Below are 16,658 nucleotides of genomic sequence, written 5' to 3' on the forward strand. Positions count from 1 at the left end.
AGGTCTGCCTCTTTAAAAATGGTAAAGGCATTTAGAAAATAAAACCAGGGAATGCACTGTTTACTTCTGCAAACATGCCAATGAGTGCACTTGCTCTAAAATAATGATTTAATTTAAAATTCTAGTTTGTAAAACTAGTGACATAAAGCATCTTGAGTAAGCAGTAACATCCTTTTAAAATATTCGCTTGCTTGAAATATGTGAGGAAAAAACTTCTCCTTCTGAGGGGATTCAGTTTTGTGTTTTGATACGAGCTGTTCAGTGTTTAAAGCAGTGTAACTTATTGGGCTGAGCAGAATTGCCCAGAGCCTTGCTAAGATTCAAAGCCTCCTCCACAGGCCTGGGGGTGGTGCAGGTTTGAAGAATTGCCTTTTCTCTGGACTTTTGTAGGTGGAATCACGGCACCTTAGACACAAGTTTTTTCCTTGCTTACTGGGTTTTCTGCATGTGTGGGATGTTCAGTTTAGCATTCGGTTTCTCCTTTTAAGGTTTTTTAATAGCTAGGGGACTTTCAGCTGTTTTGTTACAGATGAGCTATGATGGGCTCTGGAGTGTTTCTGTTCTGTATGCTGTTGCTCAGTTAGGTCAAGACAACACATTCTCTTTTGTGTTTTCTCTTTTTTTTTTTTTTTTTAATTTGAAACAACTTTGTTTCATGCTCCTTTTGGTATCTGAGGAGTTTTTAGGCCACCAAAATCAATTTTCTCAATGAGGAAGATTTTTAACATAAACATTACTTTTGCTTTCATCCTAAACTATAGAAATAAACCAAGGGAGGAGAAGGGGCTTAGTTAGGTAATACAGCCCACTTGAAATTTGTTGGAAGGAGAAGGAAGATAAAAGGTATGAGGAACTTGCTGGAATGTTCAGTAAGGCTGCTCTGCTGTATAAATGAACTGTGAGAGCAAGCAACAAAGCAAGTAAAAAGTAAATAGTGGAAGCAGCTAATGATTTCATTTTCAATGGCAACTTTTTCACTTCAATGGAGTTTTACAGTAATTGGGATATCTCTTAGTAAGTATCGGGAAGGGGATGCAGAAAGGCAACTGCTTCCTAATGACAATTAAAGCAATTAAAACCTTTTTCCACTTTGAATTTAGCATCTAATGTTGTATGTTGTAATTGAGGCTGTGCCTATTGGAGAAATTTGGTGAGAAGGCAGTAGTTTATTTAGTGATAATGTGAAATATGGGAAATAAACCATTCTAAAACATTTCAATCTCCTGACGCTAAAAAAGAAAAAAGCCAACCAGTTAATCTTTATAATTTCTGTTCTTTTTGTTACCTGGTAACTGTTGTCATATTTTCATTATTTTCATTACCAGATCTGTATTTTTTGTTACTTGTTGCTCTTTGCTTCATAGTCTTTCACATACCAGGTACAAATGGAGTGAGTGGGGCTGCCATGGAGAAGTCAGCCCTATTTTGGAGTGAGCATTAGGGTATAACTGATGATGAGCCGTATTTGCCATTTGCAGTCAGAGTTTGGTATAATAAGCTTCTTTCTATCTTACAGCTTTTTTTTGCCTTTGTAAATGAAGAAAAGTTTTCTGAGAATGGATGGATGGTGTACAACCCAATGTCGGAATACAGGAGACAGGTGAGTTATTACAGTTGCCATTGCCTGGGGCTTTCACATCTCCCAACTTGCATAGAGGAATTACTGTTTGTACATTTCTCTTATCAGCTGTTGGGAGAGGATGGAATTGCAACTTGAAGAAAAGTAAAGAAAAGAAATAAAACACTTCAGCCTTTAAAAAAACCTAGAATGTCACAGGAAGGTAATCTTTGCTCTTTGAAGGAAGTTATTGATGCCTCTTACAATGTGCCACTGCTAAGTGAGCACAGGTGGGAAGAATGTGCCAAATATGTAATTGTAGTGTCCTAAACATAGATTGGATTTGTCCTTCTTCCCAAACTGAAGTGGGGGAAAAAAAAAAAGCAGCTTGTTTTAGAAACAGCATTGCTTTAGAAACAGAAATTATGCACATCTATCAGTATTCTTCCTTGCTCTTTATGTGATCTTGGAAAAAATCAATGAACAAGGATATTTCATTTTAAAATGTCTGTTAGGTAATTAAAGTATGACATTAAAAAAATTAAATAGCGAACAGTAAGAACTTCCTTAATTTTTTTTTACCAGCTGTAGTTTTTTCGGTTCATGGTTTAGAAGCCTAAGGCCCAAAAAAGGTAAAATACAAACACCCACACAAACCCCACTGTGCATGTGTGGAGGACTTACCAGTATTTCTCCTGGAAATGCCTTACTGGTCAGAGTGCAACTAGGAGATGTTCTTTTTCTATAAGAAAGCTACACTGAATCTTTTAACCCGATGGTAGTACCAGGCTACAGCGAAGAAAGGTTATAGTGAGACTTTCTCCTTCACAGTCTCTCTTCATCAGGGAAGGTGGAAAAGCAGAGCTTTAGGGAAGGAGAGAAGGTAATTTTCTTTCCACAAACCCTCAGTTAGGAATACATCTTCTAGTTTCAGTCATTGCCTTGAAACTTACTATAAGGCTAGAATTGTGTGCATGAGGGTATGAGATGGCTCCGCAGCTGTTTAAGGCTGTGAATCCATCTGCAATGAGCTGGTTTGTGTGGTCTTGTAATCTTTTTTGCTTCTATTGCTTTGAAACAGTACTTAGTTAAATTGTTGCCATGAGGCCATAATGTCATGTAAAACTCAGAAGCAGAATTATTACTTGTTCAGCCAAAAATACATTGAATAACTTCAAGTTTTTTTTTAGGGGCTGCCTAACGAACGGTGGCGAGTGACTTTCATTAACGAGCATTACGGGCTGTGTGACACGTACCCATCGCTCTTGGTCGTGCCGTACAATGCAACAGATGATGATCTCAAGAAAGTTGCTGCCTTTAGGTCCCGAAATAGAATCCCGGTGAGTATTAGGTGATGGAACTTGCCTGATAGTGTAGCTAGTTTCTTAAGTTGCATCCAGACAACTTCTTGCTGAACACAATGCAGAGGATGCTTTTTTTTGGAAATGGTTGTGGCAAAATAGTTTTGATTGGCTGTTGGTTTTCACTGCCTGAAACTGATGTCTTGATTACAAACCACACTTCTGTTTTTCCACCATAACAATCACCCATGACAGTGTCATTGGTTTTAACTCGACTTGCCCAGTAACAGTGGCCAGCAGTGCAGTTTCCCTTGATGAGGAATGAGCCTTACTGCCATATGCACTGGTTACTATTGCTGACTGCCTGTAAAAGTAATCACAGATGTTGTCCTGCAAGCAAACGACATGGCATTTAAACATAGTTCCACTGGTCAGTCCTAAAATAAGACCTCATGCATAGTCTCTTCAGTGAATTCTTAGGCTTTTTAATCTGTAGAATAAGAGAAATCAATTTGACTTCTTGAGTTTCTGTAATGAAAATTCTGTGAGGTAAGAGAATTTTTATGTATCAGCTTTATACAGCATTATAGAAGATACTAATTTCTATCCCAATACTTTCTTTAACTGGTATTTCCCTTTGGCAAACATGGAAGATGTGCTGGATTCTTAGACAGTATTGGAAGGCTGCCTTGAATCTCAGTTTCAAACAGATGCACAGCTCAGTATGACAGATATTTATTAGATATGGTATTTACTGACAGACTAGGTCTATAATTATAAATTTACTATATATGCACACGCATATAATATATAGTATAATATATAATGTGTATAGAATACATATGTGTAATGTACAGCCTGTGCATATAGTTCTAATAACCTAACGGTGTCATCCCTGTTACTTCAAAATTCATGACAGGCCTTTTGGTATGCCTGTACAGTGAGAGTAATTTCCTTGTTAATAGTAACGTTATTAAAATAATAATTTTTAATGGCAATTTCATTCTTGTCAAGAAATAGCCACTCATCCTCACCCCCCTGCCTCCCTTCCCCCTTGGCAGATCTTGTTTCTGATCCACACCTCAGGAACGGATATTTTCTGAGGATTGGATTTTGGGAGGTTTTTTGTTTTAACTCTGATCTTCTTTTACTCTGTAACCCACAACCTATAGAGTGGGCGAGAATAGTGTTCCTTCATATTTTTCAACAATGAAATTGCATTTTTTGCCTGCTTCTTGGGTTTCTTGCTTATCTTTGATCTCTGGCACTGCATCTGTTCCCTGGGCAGCTCACTGCCTTTTGTGGCAAGTCCTCTCTGGCTCAGAACAACAAAGACAGCATGTGCTTCACTCCAGTGCCTTCCCTTTGTAAAGACGGCTGAGGAACAAAATGTGCTTTAAAGAGAAGAGAAAACATTCAAGATACTGCAGGAAGGTTCCCTTCCTTATCTAAAAAAAAAAAGGAAAAGTTGTTCTTGTAGAATTGGAGCGTCTTAGTCACCATCAGTTCATTCTCCTGAGTTGTTTTTTAGTTTCAGCAGAGATTGCCATGTTTGTTACTACTTTACTTTTCAGGATATTTATGTAACCTGAGACTTGTAGGAAAATATTAAAATACATTGGATTATATAGGTAAGTATGATTTCAGTAAGCATTAAATATGTAAGACAGCTCTTTTGAAGATTATTATTAAATCTTAGGAGACTATAAGCAATTGAGATGTCAAGGCATTATATTTTGAAGATATAAGAAGGAAGGTGTTAATTTTCATACTGTGTGTTTTAAAGAATATAGCTTTAAGTTATGATTTTCCTCTGCTGTGTGTTTGCCATGTGACCAGGTTCTGTCATGGATTCATCCGGAGACCCAAGCCGTAATCATGCGCTGCAGTCAGCCCCTGGTTGGAATGAGTGGCAAGCGGAATAAAGATGATGAAAGATACCTTGATGTCATCAGGGAGGCCAATGGGCAGATCTCCAAACTGACTATCTATGATGCAAGGCCCAATGTCAATGCAGTTGCAAACAAGGTAAACAGATGCTTCTAATGTCTTAGTTTTGAAGAGAATGAAGAGGAGACTTACTTTGAAGTTTTCTGTGAGGAGGTTTTGGAGAATAGTAGTAATCTTAATATAGATAAATTTACAAAATCAACTACTGAGCCTCAAGGCCATGAAAGGACATGAGTTTCTAAAGTAGGTCCCTAAGCAGAGTTTCAGGACCGTATGTGGATTTCCAGACACGCTTTACCGTGTCTGTTCTCAGCCAAGCACAGATCTTAGCATGGGACTGAAGTTGGGCATGACTCCACTCTGCACTGGGAGGTAGCTGTAGGCTGGTCTGTAGAGCATGGCCCCTGTTGGAATGACAGACCACCTCTGGGCAACCTCCAGATGCTCCAGGAAAATTCTGTCCTAGAAAGGATGTGTGCATAAATCCCAGCCCACTAACAGGCATCCTTTGTTTGGGTCTTCCTAACCATTACATGGACTACTTCAGACCTATCCTGGCATCCAGCAAATAAAGTGATAAATAAGTTAGAGTGCTGGCAGTCTAAACAGCTGCATGGGTATGATCTTGGATACCGTGGTACACGTTGTTCTTCCCCAGATGCTTGCAGCTGGCAAGTACAAAAACAGTGTTTTCATTGGGTAAAGTGACTGTTTCTTTGTTATCGCGATCGAAACCTAAATGGGATCAGAATCATCTACACCAGCCCAGGCTGGAGCAGATCTTGAAAAATCATCTCCTCTAACCTTTCAGGAAGAAAAGGTATGCCTGTGGATTACTTTCTCCTCTGCTTCCCCTTCAGCTCTCTTGAGGATTAGATTATTTAGGCAAGCTCAGATAATGCCAGTATACTGTGTCAGTGTTGTTTTTAGCGTGGAACACAGTAGACATGGATGTGCTCCATCTTTATATGCAAAAACCATGTTAGGGAGTGGTGGTGAAGGATACAAGTTTAATGCTTTTGTCATAATGTGCCATGCCTGGGGATAGTCCCTTAGTCATGGAACTTGAAACATACATGGAGGGGAGGTGCTCTTCAGTACTTTCTAGTGAAGGTGTGTGTCTGCACAGCAAAGAGCATGAGAGCTGAGCTCAGGAGGGTTTGAGACCTGAGTGAAATGGTAAGTGTGCTTATCTGGAGAGAAGGAATTCTAGCTTCTAAATAGTTTTGTGGAACAAAACAAATACCAGTTTAGTGAAATGAGTCCTTTTTAGTGTTTGTGCTGAACGGAATATGAAATGGCAAAACTTGGTTGCATCTAAGAAGTTTATGTGTAACAAATGTTAAGTTGCTTTCTAGAATAACAATAATAATTCAAGGGGGACAATAATACTGGCAGTTTGCTCTGTGCAAGTTAGGTATTTCTACCTGTACAGCCTTCTCTATGATACAGAATGTAGTTTGTTAAGCTTTGTTACTGTTTGTGTGTATAGCACACATTCTTATAGCACACGTTCTTTCAGAGACTCTGTCCTAGGGGGTGCTTTAACCTGATGGTATGTATTTTGAGGGTCTGCCTCAATTGTTTGCATTTGACTGTAGAAATCCCATTATCCTCTGCACACTAAATTTTTATGGGTGAACAAAACATGTCATCTTTCTGTTTGCCTTGTGGCAAGATTGTCAGTTACATCTTTGAAAGAAATGGGGTAAAAAATTGAGTTTGTCCAAGAACTGCATAAAAATTTAAGGTAATGTCTTATAGACAAACTTGATATGTACATGTTTTAATTAACTCTTCATATATCTAAATATGAAATGCTCAATCAGTGCAGTAGACACAGTTGCGTACATTTCTGGGTCTGAGGAAGAATGACATAAAAAGTGCAAATCAGTGTTGATCAGCACTGAAAATATTTTGTGAACATCTGTGAAGATTTGTTTAAGCAAAATCTTGGGCTGTGCTGCTCATGCACTGTGTGTTCCTTGTACATAGGTCAAGACAGTAAGGAGCTGCAGCAGCCCTGATGCTGAAATTACAGTCATTCCTCACGAAGACTTCATAACAATCAAAGGAAAGAGAAAAATACACTCATTGCTTCTTTCACTGCAGAGCCTGACAGCTCTGATAATAACCTCACATCTGAGAAAAGAGATAGAGAGCACAGAATAGAGATACTGTGCTGCTGTACAGCAGTGTAGGTGGCGCTCATGGGGAAAGGCTACACAGTGCTTTAGGCTCTTGTCTGATGTATAGCTGGTGGCTGCAATGGCATATAAAGGCAAAATTTATTTATCCAAATGTATGGCATGTTTTTGCTGTCTTCAGGAAATGTGGCAATTTTGCAGCACTCTGAGCTTGAGGGAGCTGGTGATGTTTAGTCTGGAGAAAAGGAGGCTCAGGGGGGACCTTATCACTTGATACAACTGCCTGAAGGAGGTTGTAGCCAGGTGGGGGTTGGTCCCTTCTCCAGAGTAGCAAGAGGAAATGGCCTCAAGATGCACCAGGAGAGGTTTAAATTGGATATCAGGAAAATTTTATTTGTGGAAAGGCTGTCCAGGGAAGTGGTTGAATCACTGTCCCTGGAAGTATTTAAAAGATGTGGCACTTGGAGGTGTGGTTTAGTGGTGGGCTTGGCACTGCTGGTTTAATGGTTGGACTCAATGATCTTAAAGGTCTTTTCCAACCCAAACAATTTAATGTTTATCTTTAGAAAATCTAATTGGTGGCTTTGTAGCCTAAAATATGTGTGGGTTTTCTGCTTCCTTTTGTGACCAGGCACATCCTCTGTAGTGGTGATGGTAAAATGTTTTGAAAGAGTAGCAGCAGAACAGAATTTTTACTTACATGGCTCTTTAATATCTTAACAGTCTAAGTATGTGTTTAGTCTTCAGCACTAAAATTTAGATTCAGAAAAGTTGAAGTAAGCTTTAATGTTGTTGCTAATTTACTTCTTAAAGACAGAATCTAAGATTGTTGAACATAATTTTTAAATTAAAGGTATCTTATTCTTAACTGAACTTTTAAATTTACTTGGCCAAACATTTTATCATTTTTGTAGATTTCCATGTCAAATGACATTCATTCCTTTCTTGCTCTGTTGAAAAGAGTGTATATATGATTAAAGTTAATTTCAGATCTCTTGTTTGTAGGCAACTGGGGGAGGATATGAAGGTGAAGATGCATATCCCAATGCAGAACTTTTCTTCTTGGACATTCATAATATTCATGTCATGCGGGAATCTTTGAAGAAGCTGAAGGACATTGTTTTTCCTAATGTGGAAGAATCACACTGGTTGTCAAGTCTGGAATCAACCCATTGGTTAGAGCATATAAAGGTAACTTCTCCTTGATTGTTTGAAAGATGTTTGTCCAAATCTCTCATATCATACTTGCTTTCTTTGCTAAGCTTTGAAATAGTCCTAGAACACATCAAACTACTTGGACTTACAAAAACAACATCCCTGAGTGTGGCTTTATTTGCCAACTAATCTTAGAGTATGTTATGAGACTCATAACTAAGCAACAGTAGGTGAAATTGCATGTTTGTTGCATGCCTCAAGAGTCTTCAGTAGAAGAATGCATTCTTAGTCTGATTAGTTTTACATGCATGAGAACTGATTTATTTTGGTTTCTTGCAATACAGGCCTGCAGATGTTAGTAAATACTTCAGCTGTCTGTATGTGACTTTATTTTGTGAATTATGGTTTTGTAAATAAACCTCCTAAATTTATTTGTCAATTTTGTAATTTTCATCTGGTAGCACAAATAAAATAGTTAAGCTGGTAATTCACTAGTGTTGTTACTAGTTGACCTTTGGATCTTTTGCCTCAAGTACAGCTGTGCAAAAGTAATTAGAGTGTTATGTAATGAATCCTACTTAATAAAATTTTCATCTTAATTTAATATTTGGAAAATAAGTATGTTAGAAGGGCGTAAGCTCCTTTTTCTAACAACTGAGATAATTCAGACATTTAGTTCAAAGAAAGGAGTCAAATGAAATAACATTGAATTTTTAGAGAGTATATCCTATGGTAAATCTCCTCTTTCTTTGAAAAAGAAGCTTATGTTCTTTGGCTTATCAAGGTTACTGTTTTCTGCCCCATTTTTTAAGAATTTGCAGTAAGATGAATTTGATCTTACTAAGGGATTAGGGAACCAATCTGTTTCTCTATTTTTATGCAAGAAATTCACTTGATCTCCTAGAAAATTCTTTTCCAATTAACTACACTGCTCTTTTCAGGTATTTTAATGGAAACAACATTATTTGAGATACAAAGAAATCAACTTAGTGTTATAATTTGAGCAGAAATAAGCTGTGTTGTTTGTTTGGTGTGTGTTGGTCCTGGCCAGCTCGTTCTGACAGGAGCCATTCAGGTGGCAGAAAAGGTGTCCTCGGGCCGGAGCTCGGTGCTGGTTCACTGCAGCGACGGCTGGGACCGCACGGCTCAGCTCACCTCCCTGGCCATGCTCATGCTGGACAGCTACTACAGAACCATCGAAGGCTTTGAAGTTCTGGTGCAGAAAGAGTGGATAAGCTTTGGACACAAGTTTGCATCGGTAAGAACTAGAAGATAATTGCAAAGACTGTGCTGTATTACCTTTCTGAAAAAAAAGCTTCCAGTGCTAAACTGCTCCCTTTGCGTCAGGGTTTGATAATTCCTTTCATTATTTTTGAATTTAGGTTTAAAACATTTCCAGGTAAACTGAGCAGAACTTTAGAGTTTGGACCTGTTTGATATTATTCTTTTTTTCTATTCCTTTTTCTTGCTCTTCTTTTTCTGAGAACTCATATGTTGTCCTTTGCATCCTTTTAAAAGCATGGAATTGCTAGGGTCACTGTGGTTACTGAGCAAGGAAAATACGGAGTCATTCATCTGTCACAAGGAGCAGATGAATGAGTCTGGCCAATGTCTTCTAAGAGAGATTTTGCATGCTGATTCCCAAGTATTCTAAACTTCTCAGAATAGCTCCCAAGAGGCTGTCATTGGTAATGCTGGCTCAACTTCTGTTCATTTGTTTTCTGGGCAGAAGGTTAGAAACTCAGAAGGTTCAAGTAGTTGCTTCCATAGGAAGTCCTTAATATTTCACAGGTATGTGAATCATTTTCACGGAAAATTCACAGAATATTCTGAGAGGGAAGGGACCCTGTTCATCCTTTTTGTGTTAGAAAACTTTTCAAAGTCTTAGTGGAACTTTTTCTAAATGTGGCAGCTAACCATTTAACCAGGAAATCTATATGAGGAACCTGGAGGAGCAGACTAGGTTGCCATGGTGACAGTGCTGTTACTTACTATAAACATTTACAACAGTGTTGCTTGTTGGAGCTGAACCTGTAATTCACAGTAAGAAGTTCCTACAACTTCAGTAGAAGTTACTTGTATGTATATTAGTGCAATATTCTAAAGATATTAATATTGCTAAAATTCAGAAAATAAGCAATCTGGAAAAAATCAAGACATGGGAAAATATACCTACCTGTGTGTTTCATGCCCATTTTACATTTGCAAATGTATAAGTGTGTTGTAGTCATTTGGAAATCCATGTATAGCTACTCAGCATAAATCGCCATGTACTTGTAGGCTGTGGCAGTTTTTGATCTGACATTCAAAAGGTGCTTTGAGGCTTTGGAGGTTTGCATTTTGGGTGTTGGGAGTGATAGCTGATGTAGTCTGGTTTTTTGTGTACTTACTTGTGGTCTTTTAGCAGTGATATATTTTATAAACCTTTAAGTATTCTGTCTTGGTACAGCCACAGGAAAATGTGAAGCCAGTGGCTTGACTTTTTATTCTCATGTTTTATCTTGTACTTCAAAAAGTTAAGAGTCAGGATGAAGATAAAATTAGATGGTAAAACTAGGGCACTTGTAGTCAAACACATGTGTTATGGCTTACCACAGAGCTTAAAAAGAGAGATCTGTGTGTTCTTCATAATTATTAATAAATTCAAATAATCTATGTTTCTTTTTGTTAAACCATTCATTTTAGTTGGATAATCAAAGGATTTTGTTCTGCCTCAACAGATGTTTTTTTCCAAATAGTGAGGCAGGACTTGGCATCCCCTCCAAATGATTCACTCAGTTCATTGGTTCGTGTCTGACAATGTAGCAGCAATAAGAGTGATTTAAGTAGTTGCTTTTGCTTAAACTGCTATTTTCCCAACTTGCTCAGTCAAGTAGCAATCTTTGGAAATGGTTGAAGCTACTCTTTAGCCATCTGCTGTAATCTGAGAGTACTGTAAATTTTTATTTGATAGGTTATTTAGCTTATAGTGAAGGTCAGTCTTTTCTGGAGTGTTCTGTAGAAGTGGTGGAGTCACCATCCCTGGGAGATGTAAAAGACATGTGATGTGTTGCTTGGGGACATGGGTTAGTGGTGGACTTGTCAGTTCTGCGTTAACAGTTGTACCCCATGATCTCAAAGGTCTTTTCCAATCTTAAGTATTCTGTGATTAAAAAATCATAATTCAAGAAGAAAATATTATGATAATTTGTACTCCTTTTTAGCTTGGTAATTATGTGACAGAATTGTGACTTTGAATAGTGAGAACTAGACACTTAGTGCAGTTAGAGCAGTTCCTGAATCTCGTCTCTGAAACTGTTGTTTCATTTTCCCTTTAGTAGAGAGTAGAAGAGTAGAGCATTAATTACATTGTCTGGGTTGGTGCAACTCATGTTTTTATGATACCAGGGTTGCAATTTGGATTATTTAATATCAAATAAACAAACAGTAGACTATTAATAGTTCCTTTCCATATTTTATATCAAATGAGGTGAGCAATAAGTTTCCTTATGGTAAAGGAATTCCCTACCCTACTTTTCTATGTGTGCTGAATTTTGTGCACTCTCCAGATAAATTTGCTTATGTGGAATTTAATTCTAATTATGCATTCAAATATGAGACATAATTATAGATAGAAAATAGGCATTGTGAAACTGCTAACTATAGTGGAAGTGGACAGACTTTCACTCCTTACTAAACACATATATGACTCTTAATAGATAACAAGAATTTAAAACCGTGAAAACTGAAGACCAAGGAAGCCGATTTGGTTTTCTTCTTTATAGCCCTTTTCTAGTCATTTGTTACTGTTGACTGAGTTCAGCTGCAATTCCTCATTGCCCTCTATTTCCTCCCATTCAATTCTATTATTTTAAACTATCTTGCAAGCCACTGTACAGAGTAGTGTACTGCTCTTACGATTTTTCATGTCCTTGAGGCATTAAGCTTGCTATCTTACAGCCAGACAACATCTTAGGTCAACATACCTGCTTTTCTTTTGTCTCCTTCAGCAAGTACATTCAAACAGAATTATGGAATGAAAAGAAACTCTTTTTCCCTGAATCTCTTGCCTGTTCTCAGCTATCAAATGCAAAAAGGAAGTAAAACAGCTTTTACCAAATCTACTTTTTGTCAGTGGGGCAAATTCCTTTGATTGTTACTTTGGGCACTTCAGAATACGGGGCTCACCCAAACTTTAACGATCTGTTAATTTTATATCAAGAACATTAACATTTTTTTGATCTTGTTCATGTTTGCCTACTATCTCAGGGTGAATGTTAAGGTTCAATTACAGAGGAGAAAGAGAAGATTATGTGTGAATAATTTGATGATTTAGGTCCTGCAGTGGTTTAAAATAAAAAAGAAGACAAAGTATGCAACTTGGCTTTTGACAGACTTACCATGTAAATGTAGTTCAGAATATGTCTTGATTATTTAAGTAATGGATGCTTCAACAGTTCTTCTTGTCTAAAAATCAGCAAGTTTTTATAACAGCACCAGTTATCAGTTTGGAGTTTTTTTCAGATATCTTTGGAACAGTTTTGCAGTATTTCTGTATCTGAATCTCTCCACCTTGGTGCAGTAACTACTTTTGAAATTATAACAGTGGATTGCTTTATTGCAAAAGGATTAATGCTCTGGTACAAAATAAGAAGCCATGTCTGTTGCCATAAAATAGCGTGTTTCAGTTAACAGGAGGCTGCTTTGCTTCATTTCAGAGAATAGGCCACGGTGATAAAAATCATGCTGATACAGACAGATCTCCCATCTTTCTCCAGTTTATTGACTGTGTGTGGCAGATGTCTAAACAGGTATGTGGTGTTGTTCTTCAGAAGGTAACAGTGTGAAGAGATTACTGAACTAAAACCCTACATCTTTATTTTTTTTTTGAAAAAAGTTTTTGAAGAGGACAGCATACCTCTCTTCTCTGACCTGTAGTAAAAAAGCATGCATTTACCTTTGTGAAAGTGATATACAGGCTGTGGTTATGTTGCTGAACATGGCACTGGCTGTGCAGGCATGGCTGGTGTTCCTGGATACAGGATTCTCACACACATTCTGAGGGATGTTTCATACCCGGCAGAAAGCTTTTACAGGAATTGCACCCAGCTGTCTTAATGGGGCCTGTTGTTTTGTTTGACCATTTTGTGAAGCTGTCCCTTGAACTGCAAGGACACGTGTTGTTTTATCTATGCTTAAAAAGGAAGCTAGGGAGCTTTGAGTGCTGTGATTTAAACATTGTAATGTCAGTAAGTAATGAAACAAAGCAGTGAACTTAGTCCACTTAGGGCTAAGGATCAGGACCTTTATTTTCCTGTATGGTGCTGCACTGTAAGAGTGCACTGAAGAGTTCTTATTCTGTCTTGATAGTAAAAGTGTATGTGTAACCATTCTGTACTTTATTCTTCTTATAAAGTAAAGATAGGTAGAACATTTTGAGAAGAGATTTTTCAGTGGCTAGTTTGAGAAAGTTGAACACCTTGTGTCATTGGAACACTTAGTCTGCTATAAAGTACATGAAAGTATTACCTTAATTATTTGTAGAGGTATCCACACTTCTAAACGTTACCTTCAGCCTTTTAACCAGGGCATGTGCATATTCCTCTGCATTTTCCATGTAAACAACGAGTTTGTCTTTCCTGGTTTTAGTTTCCTACGGCCTTTGAGTTCAATGAGCAGTTCCTGATTACAATCCTGGATCACTTGTACAGCTGCCGGTTTGGCACTTTCTTGTATAACAGCGAGTTCCTCAGAGAAAAAGAGGTTAGTCAAACCACTGATTGTATCATTGCATTGCTGTCTTTACTCTAGGTGATTGTGAAATTTTTTGTTGTATTGTACTTGGTTATGGTCCTTGCAGACAGTGATTTTTGAACTGGCTTTCTTCTTACAGAATAGTGCCATGCAGTCAGTAAAATACTTGTCAAGCACTGGGTTTGGAATTTTTCTAATACAGTAATGTATTATGCTTCTAAGTAAACCAAAAGTGTACTAATTTTAGAATGTAATAATGATGGATTTCTATGATGGATTTCTTGATTTTTATGTAAATATTTACTGTTCTTATTTTGATTTCATTTTAGAAAGTGACAGAGAAAACTTTATCCTTATGGTCTTTGATAAACAGTGAAAAATCTAAATACACCAATCCTTTTTATAGTAAAGAGCTAAATCGAGCACTCTATCCAGTAGCCAGCATGCGGCATTTGGAGCTCTGGGTTAATTACTACATCAGGTGGAACCCCAGGATTCGGCAACAAGTAAGTGAATTCTCTCTAACGTACAGAAGATGCTATTAGACATTAGGAATAAGGATTTTGTGTCATATCTGACTTGAAGAGCAGTACCTGTAATCTGTTCAGGTTTATAATGTTATATTTGTAAAGATGGAGGAAAAAAGTGTAAGTAATTATTTAGCTCTCTCTTAGCTCATTGAACTTACTTCCCTGTTTAGTAGCAAGTCAACCTTGAGTTCTTTTTAGCCCTTTTTCTTAGACACATGTCTAAGGGCATTTGATGCTACTAAATCCTGAATGACAATGCTTAGAAATGGGGCTTGCTGATCCCTGAAGAGTTGGGGCATTAGCAACACAAGCACAGTTGCATTTGCTTGGTCTTTCTCCTTTTGCTGAGAGAGGGCATGAAACAATTTACAAATTAAATGACCTATTGAGTCATTGAGCCTTTCTCTTTCAAACCTCTATATATTGATGGTAAGATTTAATTTTTTTATGTAACACTGATGACCCAGCATTGTTTACGCTGTGGATGAAAGCTGTTATTGAAAATTGTACAAGTAGATCAGATTAGAAGTCCAGAAAAGCTTTTATCAAATGACACATAGCTCACTTCTGTGGTTTTAATCCATATGGATGGACACTCAGTGTTTGTTACAGTCCTGCTGGAAATCTCAGCCATGTGGCACATAAAGATTTTGTATAGAGCCTTTTTTGTCCTTTTTAACAGCTTGTGGAGATGTGAGTAGGAGAAGATAGAGGAGCAATTTGTTTGACAGAAGTAGTCTTCACAGTCCTGCCCTTGGAATGAGTCAGTAGTTTTCAAGCAATACGCTTCCTTTTCCACAGCTGATCTCCTGTATTATTTACAGCACTTCAGAGGCTTCAGGAAAGCCTGGCAGTTTGCTATGGCTTTTCACAAGTACATTGCCTATTGGAATTAAAAGTTGTGGTCTTAAAGCTTTTGCTTGTTGTGAAAGATAAGAGTGATTTGTAAAAGGTGAATGTAAAGATTTAGTTTAGAAAGTGAAGGATTATAAGACATGCAAATTAGCTGTAGATCTACTTAAAAATGCAGTTTGCCGTTATTCGGGAAAGCTTTTTGGCAGAAGTTTCTCCTTAGAAATGCAAACCTGAGTGACAGTATTCCTACAGCAGTATGCTACTACTGGTCCCTAATTTTCACCATTTTTTACACAAAATGCAGCTTTTTTTTCTGCATGTGAAATTTATCGTGAAACCATTTCATCTTCAATTAAGCAACTGAATAATGAACATGTGGGCTGAACCATTTTTTGGATGACCTTTCTTAGTGCCATTCCTTAGAATTATGTTCTGCTAGCAAAACTATAATCCTACATTGCCAGTCATCTTGGTACCTACATTCAGCATTGATCCAACTTCCACAGTTGCCTCAGCATTCATCATGACCTTCAGATGGGTGCATAGTGAGTGGTGCATGTCAGACTGCTGGTTCAACTAGTTTTGAACTGGTGAGGTGTTCAACCATTTGCTGCTGAAACTCCACTGCTGATAGCTTTGAATTACAGGCAGTTAACTGTGAAACAGCAACAACTGCTAAACAGGTATATTCAGCTGAAGGTAACTTTAGGCTCTCTGCTTTGGACATCTGTTTCTTTTCCATTTGTTTTCCATAGTTCTTAGTTCCAACTTTTCCATAGTTCTTTTCCATTTGTTTCATTAGTCTGAAAAGGAAGTTAAGCTCAAAGTGGAAACAGTTAAAAGGCTCTTTCTGAGTAATCTCCTGAAAGCCAGAGCAGTTGATTTTAAACACATGCAAGTTTACTTAGAGAATTCACTAATAAATTTTTTTATTTTACTTGTTTATTTACACTAAGTTGCAAATTTACTATTGAAAACTCAAGTAAATTTAATTAGTGAGAGAAATTATTTAAGCTGAAAACATGGATCTTAATCTGATCAGTGCAGCTAAAATCATCTGGCTAAACACTGTGTTTTAGGGAAAATACTGAGACATTTGGCTCCTGGACTCTAAAACCTTTTAGTAAGTCAAGAAAAAAGCTTTGGTCAAGGTATACAAGTAACTATCTTACAATATTAACTAACAAGAAAATAAATTCTATATGTTCCAGGAAGTGGTGGCTGATTTTACTGAGTTAGGACAAACAATTTTGTGCAAAGATGGACTTTGGGGGAGACAGCTGGAAGGCAGAGGGCTCTCAGGTTACAGCAATGAGTATTTCTGTTTAGCTCTGACTTGCTACACCTGCCAGGAAGCCCTGGATACTCGAGCAGCCTGTGTACAAGTAGTTGGAGTGAAGTGCTAAGACTAACATGGATCTCTTCCTAG

At 37.6% G+C, this 16,658-nt stretch overlaps 1 protein-coding gene across 6 annotated transcripts in view; it reads left to right on the forward strand.

Moving 5' to 3' along the window:
* Nucleotides 1-16,658, forward strand: part of MTM1 (myotubularin 1) — a 42,544-nt gene that overhangs the window by 22,757 nt on the left and 3,129 nt on the right. For 2 of the 6 annotated variants that reach the window (XM_053990008.1, XM_053990013.1), the window contains 9 exons: nucleotides 1,517-1,600; nucleotides 2,749-2,898; nucleotides 4,699-4,887; nucleotides 7,962-8,147; nucleotides 9,163-9,369; nucleotides 12,809-12,901; nucleotides 13,740-13,853; nucleotides 14,174-14,350; nucleotides 16,441-16,647. In XM_053990008.1, the coding sequence (XP_053845983.1) occupies nucleotides 1,517-1,600; nucleotides 2,749-2,898; nucleotides 4,699-4,887; nucleotides 7,962-8,147; nucleotides 9,163-9,369; nucleotides 12,809-12,901; nucleotides 13,740-13,853; nucleotides 14,174-14,350; nucleotides 16,441-16,635 (1,395 nt within the window). In that variant the 3' untranslated portion in view covers nucleotides 16,636-16,647. Of the gene's footprint in view, nucleotides 1-1,516; nucleotides 1,601-2,748; nucleotides 2,899-4,698; nucleotides 4,888-7,961; nucleotides 8,148-9,162; nucleotides 9,370-12,808; nucleotides 12,902-13,739; nucleotides 13,854-14,173; nucleotides 14,351-15,533; nucleotides 15,979-16,440; nucleotides 16,648-16,658 lie in introns of those variants that run through there. The other 4 variants (XM_053990009.1, XM_053990010.1, XM_053990011.1 and 1 more) reach the window with 3 other exon arrangements.

The sequence above is a fragment of the Vidua macroura genome, chromosome 14 (genome assembly GCF_024509145.1).
Source record: "Vidua macroura isolate BioBank_ID:100142 chromosome 14, ASM2450914v1, whole genome shotgun sequence".
In the NCBI taxonomy this organism is placed as follows: Eukaryota; Metazoa; Chordata; class Aves; order Passeriformes; family Viduidae; genus Vidua; species Vidua macroura.